This window comes from Ursus maritimus, unplaced genomic scaffold (assembly GCF_017311325.1).
Source record: "Ursus maritimus isolate PB19 unplaced genomic scaffold, ASM1731132v1 scaffold_36, whole genome shotgun sequence".
Lineage (NCBI taxonomy): Eukaryota > Metazoa > Chordata > Mammalia > Carnivora > Ursidae > Ursus > Ursus maritimus.
The window spans coordinates 8,178,887-8,193,371 of record NW_024426230.1 but is presented as its reverse complement, the minus strand read 5'-3'; the positions used below and the strand labels follow the sequence as shown (position 1 = coordinate 8,193,371).

General features: G+C 37.0%; 1 protein-coding gene and 1 non-coding gene across 2 annotated transcripts in view; one reads left to right on the top strand and one right to left on the bottom strand.

Annotated features, from left to right (window-relative positions):
- The window catches only part of HECTD1 (HECT domain E3 ubiquitin protein ligase 1), an 85,653-nt gene that overhangs the window by 20,822 nt on the left and 50,346 nt on the right, over positions 1–14,485 (top strand). The window contains exons 4-10 of the mRNA XM_040620801.1: positions 1,016–1,243; positions 2,038–2,319; positions 2,416–2,686; positions 3,206–3,282; positions 3,368–3,466; positions 6,123–6,237; positions 7,281–7,455. Of these exons, the coding sequence (XP_040476735.1) occupies positions 1,016–1,243; positions 2,038–2,319; positions 2,416–2,686; positions 3,206–3,282; positions 3,368–3,466; positions 6,123–6,237; positions 7,281–7,455 (1,247 nt within the window). The remainder of the gene's footprint in view (positions 1–1,015; positions 1,244–2,037; positions 2,320–2,415; positions 2,687–3,205; positions 3,283–3,367; positions 3,467–6,122; positions 6,238–7,280; positions 7,456–14,485) is intronic.
- On the bottom strand, positions 10,832–10,976 carry LOC121100349. The gene has a single exon (XR_005832098.1). It is a non-coding gene; the product is annotated as a small nucleolar RNA SNORA15 (small nucleolar RNA).

Sequence of the window (14,485 nt, the reverse complement as noted above, 5' to 3'; positions counted from 1 at the left end):
CCGAGCATGCGTGCGCATAAGCATGGGGGAGGGCAGGCAGAGGGAGAGGGAGAAGCAGGCTCCCCTTGGAGCAGGGAGCCTGATGCGGGGCTTGATCCCAGGACCCAGGCCCCCTGAAAGTTAATTTTTCATGTTTTGTCGTTCATAGAGTAAGTGTGAGGATGATGAGTAATGTAATAGGAAGCATTTATTTATTTATTTATTTAATGTGTAGGACCTTTGTAAACTTTTGCCAAGTTATTTTAGTTGCTTAACTTGCCATGCAGGCTTCACCATCTGAACCGACACTGTTTGATATGGTAGCCATATAGGATGTTTCAAATGTGGCTACCCCAGAGTGAAATAAGTATAAAATATACTTGGGAATTTGAAGACTTAAAAGAATATGGGGCGCCTGGATGGCTCAGTTGGTTCAGCATCTGACTCTTGATTGCGGCTCAGGTCGTGAACTCATGGTCATGGGATCAATTCCTGTGTGGGGCTCCGCACTCAGTGTGGAGTCTGCTTGGGATTCTCTCTCTCCTCTGCTCCCCCCTGCTTATGCTCTCCCTGTCTCTCCAAAATAAATATAAATATATATTTTTAATCAGAGAGAGTGTGAGCACGAGCGGGGGGAGTGGCAGGCAGAGGGAGAGGCAGACTCCTCACTGAGCAAGGAGCCCAGTGCGGGGACTTGATCCCAGGACCTAGGATCTTGACCTGAGCCAGAGGCAGCTGCTTAACTGGCTGAGCCACCCAGGTGTCCCTAAAAAAATAATTAAAAAAAATAAAGTTAAAAAAAATACATTAGAGAATGTAAAATACATCAGTTTTTAACATTGGTAACATTGAAATGATGATGCCTTACATGTATTGGGCCAAGTTAAATATAATACATATTAAATATAATATTCAAATTAATTTACTTTTTAAAATGTGGCTGCGAATAAATTTGGAGGGCACATTGTTTTCTGTGATGCTAGAAAATTAAAATTGGACTTTGTATTCTTTTGTTAATTTTGATTTACTATTTTAGGTGTTAGAACTGATATGTACTCGTGAGTCAGGAGCAGTCTTTGAGGCTGGTGGCTTGAATTGTGTGCTTACCTTCATTCGTGACAGTGGACACTTGGTTCATAAAGATACGTTGCACTCTGCCATGGCTGTGGTATCAAGACTGTGTGGCAAAATGGAACCTCAAGATTCTTCTTTAGAAATTTGTGTGGAATCTCTGTCTAGTTTATTAAAACATGAAGATCATCAGGTAAATCATGGTTGCATACTTCGTATTCAAAAAGTGATTTTATAGTGTCCCTTATTTATCACTTTGATACACTGTTATTTGAACTTTTCACTTGATGAACTAGAGGTAATTCCATTTTCTCTTTTTCTCATTTCATATTTCTATATGGCGATCTTTTTTGTTTTGGCAGTGAAACATTTTAAATTATAAAAGTGATATGTTTATTTTTAAAATTTAAATATTTCAGAAATACGTAATTTTTAAAGCTGCATTATACTCAGTGTGGTTTGTTGACTCAGCACAATTTTGTTGACTTAAAAGGATACTTCTCACTGAAGTAAAATAACACAGTATTTAAAATCTTTTATGTGTAAAGTTTTTTTTTTGAATTAGCATACTTTAGAAAATAAAACTTGACTTTTAAATGCCTGTTTACCATTCTGTTGTTAATTATATTTAGTTGATATCCATAGATTATTTTGGCAGAGTTGTTCGTAATAATAGTTAACATTTATTGAGCTTTTACTGTCCATCTAGTTTCTTTACATATATTATCTTAAGCTTGGACAGTGAATTATAGGTACTATTATCCCCATTTTACAGCTAAGGGAACTGAGGCATTGAGCGGTTAGGTGATATCCTTGGGTCATAGAGTTAGGAGAATGTGGAGCCAGGATTAAAATCTAGACAGATGATATGCCTTAAATCTTTGCTATAGCTGCCTTTCTTGCTATCTCAGTAATGAAATTAGCAGTACCAGCCCCTAGTCCTTTTTAGGTGAATTTTATCCATATGCATGTTCTTGATATCATTAGGTTTCAGATGGAGCTCTGCGGTGTTTTGCCTCACTAGCTGACCGATTTACCCGTCGTGGTGTTGACCCAGCTCCGTTAGCCAAGCATGGATTAACTGAGGAGCTGTTATCTCGCATGGCTGCCGCTGGTGGTACTGTATCAGGGCCATCATCAGCTTGTAAACCAGGTCGCAGCACTACAGGAGCGCCTTCCACAGCTGCAGATTCCAAATTGAGTAACCAGGTGTCAACAATTGTAAGTCTGCTCTCAACACTTTGCAGAGGCTCTCCAGTAGTCACACACGTAAGAGTGTTTTTGAATCTTTGATTTTTAATCTTTCAGTAAAAGTATTTTTGTGTAATGCAAATATATTAAACATTTCTCCCATTCCCTTTCTAGGATCTCCTGAGGTCGGAACTTCCAGATTCAATTGAAAGTGCATTGCAGGGTGATGAAAGATGTGTGCTTGATACCATGCGTTTGGTCGACCTTCTCTTGGTGCTATTATTTGAAGGACGAAAAGCTTTGCCAAAGTCTAGTGCTGGATCTACAGGCAGAATCCCAGGACTTCGGAGATTGGATAGCTCTGGGGAGCGCTCACATCGGCAGCTTATAGACTGTATTCGAAGTAAAGATACCGATGCACTTATAGATGCAATTGACACCGGAGGTCGGAAAATATTTTTTAAAATATAAAAAGAAAACTGTGAGATAGGAATTATATAGGCAATTTCTAGTTTCTAGATTTTAGACAGTATTTTTAGTTTTGCCAGATAATAGAATGGCCAACCTCTATCTTTCCTCTCCTCTCCCCATGTCTATAATTATCAGCCTGGTGCATGGTAAGACCTGAGTAAATGCCTGTTAAATGGGTAAATGAAATGAATAAAGGAAACTAGTACCCTGTTGAATTGTGTTATATATTTAGTTGGTTTTTTCTCTTATTTTATGTTTATTTTTAAGGCTTAAAGCCTTGTGAATCCTCAGTGATTTAAAAATTTTAGAATACCTTTTCTTAGCAGAATTTGTTGATGGATTATTTACTACTGCAGAGTTGACCTAAATGTTTAAAATTGACTCTGTATTTAGTGATTATTAATAACAGTCTTTAAATGGTTCCCACTGTAGAAAAGTTCAGTATTATTTTGTTAGATTTTTAAAAATTAATTTTTCTCCTTCAAACTTCCAGCCTTTGAAGTAAATTTTATGGATGATGTGGGTCAGACACTATTAAACTGGGCCTCTGCTTTTGGAACTCAGGAAATGGTAAGCTAATAAATAAAAGCTACTGTTTTAAATCAAAGATAGAACTATTAATAAGGCAACTTTATGATTCTTCATAATTTTACAGGTAGAATTTCTTTGTGAAAGAGGTGCTGATGTTAATAGGGGTCAAAGGTCATCATCATTACATTACGCTGCATGTTTTGGAAGACCTCAAGTAGCAAAGGTAAAATCCAGGTTTTTGAATTATTAATTTAATATTTAACATTTACATGGTTCTAAAATTAGAATGATATAAAAGCTTTTATTCTGATAAGTCAAGCTTCTGTGCCATCTCCATTCACCCCATTCCCCATTGTTCACTGTAGGTAAGCGTGTTTTATCTTTTTAGTGTTTCTTAACATAGATAACAAGCAAAAAGAAATGTGTATACTTACTTCCTCCTTTCCTAATACAAAACGTGTAACATATTACATACACTAATTTATACTTTACTTTTTTCATTTAATAGTATACATTGAAGACCTCTTCCTGTTAGTATTTGAATAACTTTTTTACATCTGTATACTTGCCCTGTGTGGATATACTGCAAATTTATTCCCTGTTGCTAAGCACTTTAATTTTTCCAATTTCTTACTCTTGGCATGATGGCACCAAATAATTTTGTACATGTTTGTGTTGTTTTTATTTATCATTAAAGCAAATAATTTATTTGCTGAAGAATCATAGTATCTTTGAGTCTCAGATTAGCAAAGGACATTGGAAAGTTCTTTTTATAGTTAGAAATTGAGGCGGTTCAGAGAGGTCAAGTGATAAGGGTTGAACCAAATGTGTGGATGATTTAGGTCTCTAGAATCTTCATAATGTGAAGTAATTCGGCACAGTGCAATGTTAGTCTGCTACTAAGTCAGGCACTCTTGGATTCAAGCCTCAGCTTATTAGCAAGACGGTTGTGTGGCCTTGGGCAAGCTTCTTCAGTTTGACTTGCAGTTTTTTAAGTTAAATGTGTATACTATGCAAGCATGATTATTGTTATAATTAGAAAAAAATACATAAAAATGCATAGTATAGTAGTCAACACATCGTAGATGCTCACATGGTTGCTTTTATTATTGTCTTTACAGTATATGAAAATTTGGATTAACATCTTAGCTTTCTAACTTGGCAAAGGTGTTCTCGCTTCAAGGTCAAGTTCTGTCAATTTCAGTTGGTTAGTTATTAAAGAGAATGATGCTTCTAAGGATGATAAAAAAAAGTTTTATTGAACCATTTTCTTTTGACCTGTACTGTTTTGCAGTTATGAGTGCTTGGGTGGGAGAGAAGAAGCCAAATGAATCGTATCTCACCCTAACCTGACTTGATTATATGTCAGCCTACAGTGAGCGATAGCTGCTGTTACTAATGACAGGATAGGTAGGACTCACTGAGCACGGAAACTCTGTGCTAGCCAGTGTCTTAGGTATTTAACATGTATTATCTTTAATCTTCATAGATTCTTCTTTTTTTAATTGATCCTAAGGTACACCTCCACTTCTCCCCTTCACCGTCCATACACATTTTGACATCTCTTAAACAGGAAAATGTTGTATAATTGCTATTGACCAGATAGAAATTGCAGCATAGTGATCATTAGCCGTTCATGCAACAGGAATAAAAAATCCTGTCTGATAGAGAGGCACTCAGAAATGCTGCATATCATTAATGCTCTTTATGGCACAGACGATAGCTTTGTTTGTAGAAATACAAATATTGTTGATTTTGAATAAAAAAACAATTAATTATGAAGAATTGTGCTCAGAATGTGAAGTTATGGAATACCTTATAGTTCATTTCTATTTTCTTATGTTTTTCCTTGTAATGTGTGGGAAAAAATCTTAAGTTTAAAAAATTTCTTTTAATGAGTTTAAAAAGAAATTCCAAGCAATAAGAAAGCATGTTACAAAATTTAACTGGCATTTTTTTTCTTTCTTAGTGGTACTTAATGATATATCTAATAATCTGTGGCATCCTAGATTTGATAAAATACTGTATTATTATGATTCAGCAGTTGGCTTTTTTTAGCCAGTACTGTACTTCTCAGATGTGTGTATGTATTCACTTATTTGTCAGATATATCTATTACATCAAACAAAGTTAGAAAAAGTGCAGCTCTGAGGCTGATAAGAAAAATATGAGATGTGTTCTCTGTTCAAAAGACCTTACTGTCGGAGCGCCTGGGTGGCTCAGTCGTTAAGCGTCTGCCTTCGGCTCAGGGCATGATCCTGGCGTTCTGGGATCGAGCCCCACATCAGGCTCCTCCACTGGGAGTCTGCTTCTTCCTCTCCCACTCCCCCTGCTTGTGTTCCCTCTCTCGCTGGCCGTCTCTCTCTGTCAAATAAATAAATAAAATCTTTAAAAAAAAAAAAAAAGACCTTACTGTCTGTTGGGGAGATAGTCTAGTGTCCATTAAAATTGGCAAACTGTGTGAATTAGTGTTTTAGACTTAAATTTTGTAGTTCATTCTAGAAGAATTTATTTTACTTGGTAATTGGCAGCATATAGTAAATGAGGAAGACGATTACCATGTCACAAACATACACTATTTATTTCCTCTGTGTTAAGGAAATTGGTAGGAGTTTGAAGGAAAAGATGATAGGTTCACATGTAAACGTACTTAATTTGAGTTGTTAATAAATAACCAAGTGAAGTTAATCTGTAATTTTTTTCAAGATCTAAATAGACCATTTTTGAGGTTATATGTGCAAAATAGTGATTTGAATTGGTGCCTGCTTAAGTAATTTTGAGTCTGAAATCTATGGGTGCAATTTGAGGATTGCAGAGTTGGATATTGAAGGAGTAAAGTGTTCATTCTTATATTCAAATGAAATGTTTTTCTTTTTTAGACTCTGTTACGGCATGGTGCAAACCCAGATCTGAGAGATGAAGATGGGAAAACTCCATTAGATAAAGCTCGGGAAAGGGGCCATAGTGAAGTCGTAGCCATTCTTCAGTCTCCAGGTGAGTGGTAAAATCTTTCCTTTTAAGCCATCTGCTGTTATTTTTCAGCTTCACTTTTACAGATACAGCTTCTTGTGTATGTATTAACATTATATAAATGAACTATTCCTATGAAGGCAAGTAATTATATGCAAATACTTTAACATGTGTTAAACTTTTAACAGTATACCATTCAGTATTCTTTGAGACTGTGGGTGCATGAGTCCAGAATGACGAAACGAAATTTTTGTTTTTTTTAAAGATTTTATTTATTTATTTGTCAGAGAGAGGGAAAGTGAGAGAGCGCACTCAAGCAGGGGGAGCAGCAGGCAGAGGGGGAAGCAGGCTCCCCGCTGAGCAAGGAGCCCAATGCGGGACTCAATCCCAGTACCCCGGGATCATGATCTGAGCCGAAGGCAGATGCTCAATTGACTGAGCCACCCAGGCATCCCAAAAACCAAGAGTTTAAGGGGCATGGGAATGTCATAAAGAATAGTTGGGTATTGTGTAGATGAAGTACTTTGACCAGATTTTTAAGTTTTCACAGAGTAGATGAATGTGAAACCTTCGTGAAATAATTTCTAGAATCAAATGGAATATCCAAAATTTCCCTTAAGTTGTGATTCAGCTCATGGGTGGGACTGACGTTCTTTAGTATTCTTGTGCTTTTGCTTTGGCAGCACATGTACTGAAAAAAATCGGAATAGTATTATTCTTACAAACACCTTTGATAGATACAGTATTTTAATTTCAGTTTAATTATTGTTAATTAGGGATACTTTTTTCCCCTTAAATATTTATTTGGGAGAGAGAGAGCGTGCACAAGCGTGGGGAGGGGCAGAGGGAGTGGGAGAGAGAATCTCAAGCAAACTCCCCACCGGGTGTGGGTTGTGAACCCTGAGATCACAACGTGAGCCAAAATCAAGAGTTGGGTGCTCAACTGACTGAGCCACCCAGGTGCCCTAGGGATAATTACAGATTGAAATTTGGTACCTCTTAATGTTTTTTTCATTGAAAGAAAAATGTTCCAAAAATTTATTTTATTAAACAATATTTGTCTGCAGGTGATTGGATGTGTCCAGTTAATAAAGGAGATGATAAGAAAAAGAAAGATACAAACAAAGATGAAGAAGAATGTAATGAGCCAAAAGGAGATCCAGAAATGGCACCCATATACTTGAAAAGGTTATTGCCGGTGTTTGCACAGACATTTCAGCAAACTATGCTGCCTTCAATAAGGTAGTTATTCGTAGTATCTGTGTTTACTAGTTAAATTATGCTATTTGTATAGTTCTGTTTATCTCCCTTTTCCAAAAGGGTTGAAGTTTATTTTAATATTGAAAAGGTATGGTAAGAATAAAATTTAGATTGGAAATTTGGAGAGTTAAATCTTTTCTTCTGATGATCTGACTTAATGAGTTTTGTGAATCAAGAAGACTAGATTCCTAACAGTTTCTGTAGCTCGATGAATATCAACTTCAGAGAAATTTCGGTAAGTACAGCAAACATTTTTTGAGCTTTTACGGAGGCCTTTTTGGTAGACGCAGTACAAGATGTTCCTTAGAGAGTTACCCAAAGAAATGGGACTTGGCTTTCACTTACTGTACCATTCGTTGCAGGCTACTGAGGAAGATTAATAAGTTAATAAGAGTAATAAGTGATAGATACACCATCAGAGTTCTCTGGGAATATACATGATTTAACGTTTAATTGGGCTGTACAATTGGAGAAAACTTTATGTAGAAATGAGATTTAAATTGGGGTTTAAAGGATATTTGGTGGGGGGCTCCTGGGTGGCTCAGTCATTAAGCGTCTGCCTTCAGCTCAGGGCGTGATCCCGGAGTCCTGGGATCGAGCCCCACATCAGGCTCCTCCTCTGGGAGCCTGCTTCTTCCTCTCCCGCTCCCCCTGCTTGTGTTCCCTCTCTCGCTGGCTGTCTCTCTGTCAAATAAATAAATAAAATCTTTTAAAAATAAATAAATAAATACATGCATACATACATAAAGGATATTTGGGGATTCTGTAGGCAGACAGATTGGAAGGATCACTGGGCAACTTTATGAGCAAAGGCATGGAGGTGTGAGTCAGTCCATCCTGGTACAAATCCTGGTGACTCTCCTGTAGTGTGTCATTTCTGTTCATCTGTTGCTAATACTGTGGTCTGTAGTCTGTAGTTTGACTACTGCAGTTGCCTCTTAATTAGTCTTTCTTTTCTTTTCTCTCTTCTCTTTTATAATCTGGTACTACATATTAGTCTAATTTATTTTAAAAATTATAATTCTATCTCTTTCTGACTTAAACCCTCCAGTAGCTTCCATCTGGCTTTAAAACCTAACTCCTTTTTTTTTTTTTTAAGAGAGAGTGAGAATGTGAGGGCACTGGGGGTGGGGGAGAGAGGAAGAGAATCTCAAACAGACTCCCCACTGAGCACAGAGCCCCAAAGCAGGGCTCCGTCTCACAACCCTGAGTTGAAATCAGGAGTCAGAGGCTTAACTAACTGAGCCACCCAGGTGCCCTTAAAACCTAGCTTCTTAACTCTCAGACTTGCAAAGTCTTACATAAGCCCCACCCACCTCTCTGACCTCACTTAGTACTACCTAATCCCTAGCGCATTACACTTACAATAAGCTAGCCTTTTTTCTGTTTTTGGAACATTCCACGTACATCCTTGCCTTAGGCCTTTGGTACTTACCTTTACTGGAAACGTTTCTTATCCTTGGGTCTTTTGGATGGTTTGTTGCTTCATATCATTTAGGTCTCAGTTCAAATGTTCCATCCACTGATGTTTTTGTCCATCTAATTTAAATTTACCCCTAGGATACCTTTCACATAAATTATGATGTTTTACTCTCTTTACAGAGCTTTCAGTGTCTGAAATCTTGCTCTTTTTTGACTTTTGTTTGTTTTATTGTCTGTCTCCCCTCCAAAGTGAACCCCTTGAGAGCTGGCCTGTGTACAGCTATATTCCTGCAAAGACAAAGCGGTATAGAACAGGGCTTGATACTTAGTAGGTCTAGGTCCTCAGTAGATATTTAGAGCATAATTGAGTGAGTGTGTTTTGTTAGCAGTTGTAAGTATTTTAATATTAATGGAGTTAGTTTGGATTAATGGGATATGTTTGGATAGCTCAGTGAATAATGTTAAAAAGGTAGACAGGCGCCTTTATGATCTCTGAAGGCCTTTGTGGCCCATGCTAATGAGCCCATACTCCACAGTTGAAGTAGGGTCATTAAATACCTATGAGGATATTTGTCACAGTTGATTTTGTGATTTATGAAGATTCCATTGGCAGCCCAGTGGAGAAAAGTACTGGAGGAGAGTAAGAATGAAAACAGACTATTTAAGGGTTCTTTGCAATATGAAGTTCAAACAGCTGCTGAGGGACTGGGTTGTTGGGAACAAGTTCAAAAGGTTGAGAGATGGGTTGTATAGGGATTGATGACCAGTTAGTTGTGAGAGGTGAGGGAAAGGAACAGGTGAAGAATGAGTGCTGAATTTTTGATTGAGTGATTGAGAACTTGGTTTTGGATATTTTAATAAAAAGGTCTTTAGTACATGTAAATTTGTAGGATTCAAGTGCCTAGGAGTTGACATTAAAGTGCAGGCAGTCTGCTTTAAGTAGGAGAAAAGTGTCAGTAAAATAATTCACTGTGAACATTGAAGTACTTGGTTTTTATTCTTCTCCAAATAGCTACAGAGCTGTAGGTGTGAGTGGGGGCCACTTTTTTTTTTCTTAAACAAAACTTAGAATCTTCTTGAGGAGTGAGCAAGTTCAATTTTGAACAAGATAATTTTGCCTAAAAATTTTAGAGGACTAGCTGTCATGCCAATGAAAGAATCCAGATATATTTGGAGTAGAACTGCTTCATGGTAAGGTCATCAGAAAATTATAAAGTATGCCACCATTTAACAGAGATCCTTTTTAGATGGGTCTTTTCTATCATTTAATTGTGGCAAGTAAGAAAGCATAAGCCTTAGTTAAGAGCTCAGACTCTGGAGTCAAGGCAAAGTGGGTCCAAATGCCAGCATTGCCACTTCCTAAATACATGGCCATGAGAAAGGTACTTAACTTCTTTTATCTTTTTTTTTTTTTTTTAAAGATTTTATTTATTTATTCGACAGAGATAGAGACAGCCAGCGAGAGAGGGAACACAAGCAGGGGGAGTGGGAGAGGAAGAAGCAGGCTCATAGCAGAGGAGCCTGATGTGGGGCTCGATCCCATAACGCCGGGATCACGCCCTGAGCCGAAGGCAGGCGTTTAACCGCTGTGCCACCCAGGCGCCCCTTAACTTCTTTTATCTTAAATGGTTTATCGCTAAAGTGAAGATACTTACATTAAATTCTCTTTAGGTTTGAGAATAAAAATTAGATATGTATTAAGTGTTAGCATGGTTATGCCTAATATTTTAGAGGTTTGGCTCAGGTCGTGATCCTAGGATCCCGGGATCGAGTCCCGCATCGTACTCTGTGCTCAGCAGGGAGCCTGCTTCTCCCTCTGCCTGCTGCTCTCCCTGCTTGTGCTCTCTCTCTGGCATATAAATAAATTAAAAAAAAAAAAAAAAAGAACTGAAAGGCAGACAATAGATTAGTAAAGGCTTTAAAACAGGATTGCAATTTTCTTTCTTATTTTTAATGAATGATGTGCTATGAACAAACTTACATACCATCCGTTGTAGGCATTTTAAAGAGAAGACTTTACCTTTGCATGGTGTCTGGCTGTGTAAACTACTAAAAAAAAAGAACACAGTATTCAGCCTTGCCTCATAGGAGAGCAGTTAATTGTGGAGTAGTGTGTAAAAACCTGGTTGTTCCAAGACTCCCCCCCCCCCCAGTTTTAGAGATATAATTGTATTAGTTAAAAGTCTGCAATGTAATGATTTGATTTATTTAGTCCTTTATATTGTATATCTAAACAAATTCTAGGTGGATTTAAAATAAATAAACCTTAGGAAAACAAAAGGAAATATTCTTGAATGGTTATCGGAATTTGATAGAAGAGTGACTTTCAAAGCTTGTTTGTGGTAGTACTATTATGTCAGATTTATCTAGATTGTCATTTAAATTTAGTCTGTGTAAAAGTTTGACAAACCACTTCTCAGAAATAGTGTTACCCACAGACAGTAATATAAAGTCATAATCCAAATAATGCCTGCAGATTGGTATTTATTTGTTAGCAGGTGTGACCAAGGGATAATATTTTCTTTACGCAAAAAGCAGTATATTTTATTTTTCAAATTTATTTATTTATTTATTTATTTACTTATTTATTTATTTATTTTAAAAAGATTTTTATTTATGTGACAGAGAGACAGCCAGCGAGAGAGGGAACACAGCAGGGGAGTGGGAGAGGAAGAAGCAGGCTCCCAGCGGAGGAGCCCGATGTGGGACTCGATCTCATAACGCCGGGATCACGCCCTGAGCCGAAGGCAGACGCTTAACGACTGCGCCACCCAGGCGCCCCTTAAACTTATTTTTTTTAAAAAGATTTTATTTATTTGTCAGAATGAGAGAGAGAGAGAGAGCACGCTCACACAAAAGCAGGAGTGGCAGGCAGAGGGAGAAGCAGGCTCCCCCCTGAGCAAGGAGCCCAAACAGGACTCGATCCCAGGATCCTAGGATCCTAGGATCATGACCTGAGCCAAAGGCAGACACTTAACCAACTGAGCCACCCAGGTGTCCCAAAGAGCACTATTTTTTTTTCAAGATTTTATTTATTTATTAGAGAGAGAGGCAGTGAGAGAGGGAACACAAGCAGGGGGAGTGGGAGAGGGAAAGCAGGCTGAGCAGGGAGCCAGATGCAGGGCTCGATCCCAGCCCTGAGCTGAAGGCAGATGCCTAATGACTGAGCCACTCAAGCGCCCCCCCCCAAAAAGCACTATTTTTTAAAAGAGCACAAATTTGTGGTAAAAATATAAGAGCCAGTTAAGTAAATGAGCCAATGTTATTATGGCATAGTGTTCAAGAAACTAACATGGAAAAATGTTAGGTGTAATTACTGAGGAATAATTGACATAAAATCATAGGATATTTGAGGTGTATGTGTTGGTGATTTCACATATGTATATGTTGTGAAAGGATTCTCCCCATCTAGTTAATTAGCACATCTGTCACATCACATGTTTACCTTTTTGTGTGTGAGAACAAATATTTAAGTTCTACTCTCTTAGCATATTTTATTATTATTTAAAAAAATTTTTTTTAAGATTATTTATTTATTTGTCAGAGAGAGGGAGGGAGCAGCTGGCACCCCGCTGAGCAAGGAGCCCAATACCGGACTTAGTCCCAGGACCCTGGGATCATGATCTGAGCCTAAGGCAGACGCTTAACCTACTGAGCCACCGCTTAACCTACTGAGCCACCGAGGCGTCTGTTAGCACATTTTATTTACACAATACAATGTTAATAGTTACAGTTGTCATGTGTTAACGTTAGGTCCTCAGACCTTATTCATCTTAGAATTCCCTCACCCTCAGCCTGTGGCAACTGCTTTCCTACTCTGTTTCTGTGAGTTCACTTTTATTAGATTCCACACATGTGATACCATGCAGTGTTTTGCCTTTCTCTGGCTTTTCTTCACTAAGCATAGTACCCTCAAGGTCATCTGTGTTGTTGCTTTTAATAGCCTTTTAGAAAATCGGTTTGCCAAGTATGGATTTAGTTCTGATATACAGTCAGTACATACGAAAGTGTTTAGACTTCTAGACCCAAGAATCCTTCTGCTGAAATAAAACTTTCCACGAAGTAGTGTTATTCATAATAGAAAAGTCTGTAAGTTAAATGTTCACAATTTACGTTTATAATAGTGTTAAAAAGGAAAATTTTATGTTCTGAATATGTATAATGTACCAGTTAAGAAATGAGTTTGAATTTAGGCTCTGTAATTTAGTAGCCCTTAGCAGGCTACCTTATTAGACTTACCTTTCTTTGTCTCACTTTCTTCATATGTAAAACTGAGCTAATAAAACCCACCTCATAGGGTTTGGTGTGTATGGATTAAATGAAGTGTAATGTTTTTAAAGTACATGAAAGGATTCCTGGCTCATAATGGCTTAGAATGATAGTAACATAATATATAAACATTTTTATATTGACAGTATAAAACTATGATATATAAATAATGATTTTACAACTGAATATAAATAGCCATTAACAAAAATCAGAACTAATCCTGTTAGAGCAGATTGCACTCCACTGGCCTACTGTTTTCTATAATGTACTTGAATTTATAATCAAATGCTTTTTTCACTTGAAGACTGTATAGTGTTACGAATTTCAGCTAAAGAGAGTTAGGATATACATCAAGTAGGGACCACATGCTGTAGAAATACATGTGTCACATGCCTTTCTTGGACTTCAGTAGCAATTTTGCTTCTCCATCCTTGTGGAAGTTACTTCCAAGGTAATGAGATCTGCAGCTCGGTGCCTAGGATATTGTTATATATAGCTCAGAAAATATGTGTTAAATGAACTGCTGCTATCTTTTACGTAATAGACCAGTCTTCTTTTAGTCTATTATAATTTAAATGTGTATGGATATGTGTTTATTTTACTTTAGAAGAACAGGTTCCTTATTATAAAACTGAGGTTAGTTTGTATGACTTTATTGAGTATCTATGTTCTAAGCAAAGCAGTGGATGAGTATAGAAGGAAAAGGAGGCATGCCAAATTAACAGTGGAAATACTTAGGGGCATGGGTTTACTAGGATGTCTTACTTTCGTTTATATGAGATCATAGTTATAAGGACCATGGGCTTAAATTTGACAAAGGACAAAAGTGCTTAATTTGAAATCTGATTTCCATATAAACTACCAGGTGTTTTAAGTTAGAGCTTTGTGTTTTGGCTTATAGGAAATTTTAAGATCATTACAATTTATACCATTTATTTTCTTAGTAATTGCATTAATCTTTACTTGATTTTCTAAAATTATCATGACATGTTAACAGTCATACTGTTAAGTGTAAGGTAGAATAGCACATTTAAGAAAAGTATAAAAGTAATTTCAGTTTTAATGAATTCACTATTTTAACAGTAGAGAATAAGTGAAATTGCTTAAAGAAATGAACATAAGCTGGTGCTGGTATTGTCTGATTTTTTGGTATACTTTCATTTAGTTTACTTTTTATCAGAGTATATAAAACTTAACTATTGGATATTTTCGTTTAATGTATAGTTGCATTTTGTTTTATTTTAGGTTCTTTTCCTGGCTTCCTAAAATTCTTTCTTCCTTCCTTCCTTCCTTCCTTCCTTCCTTCCTTCCTTCCTTCCTT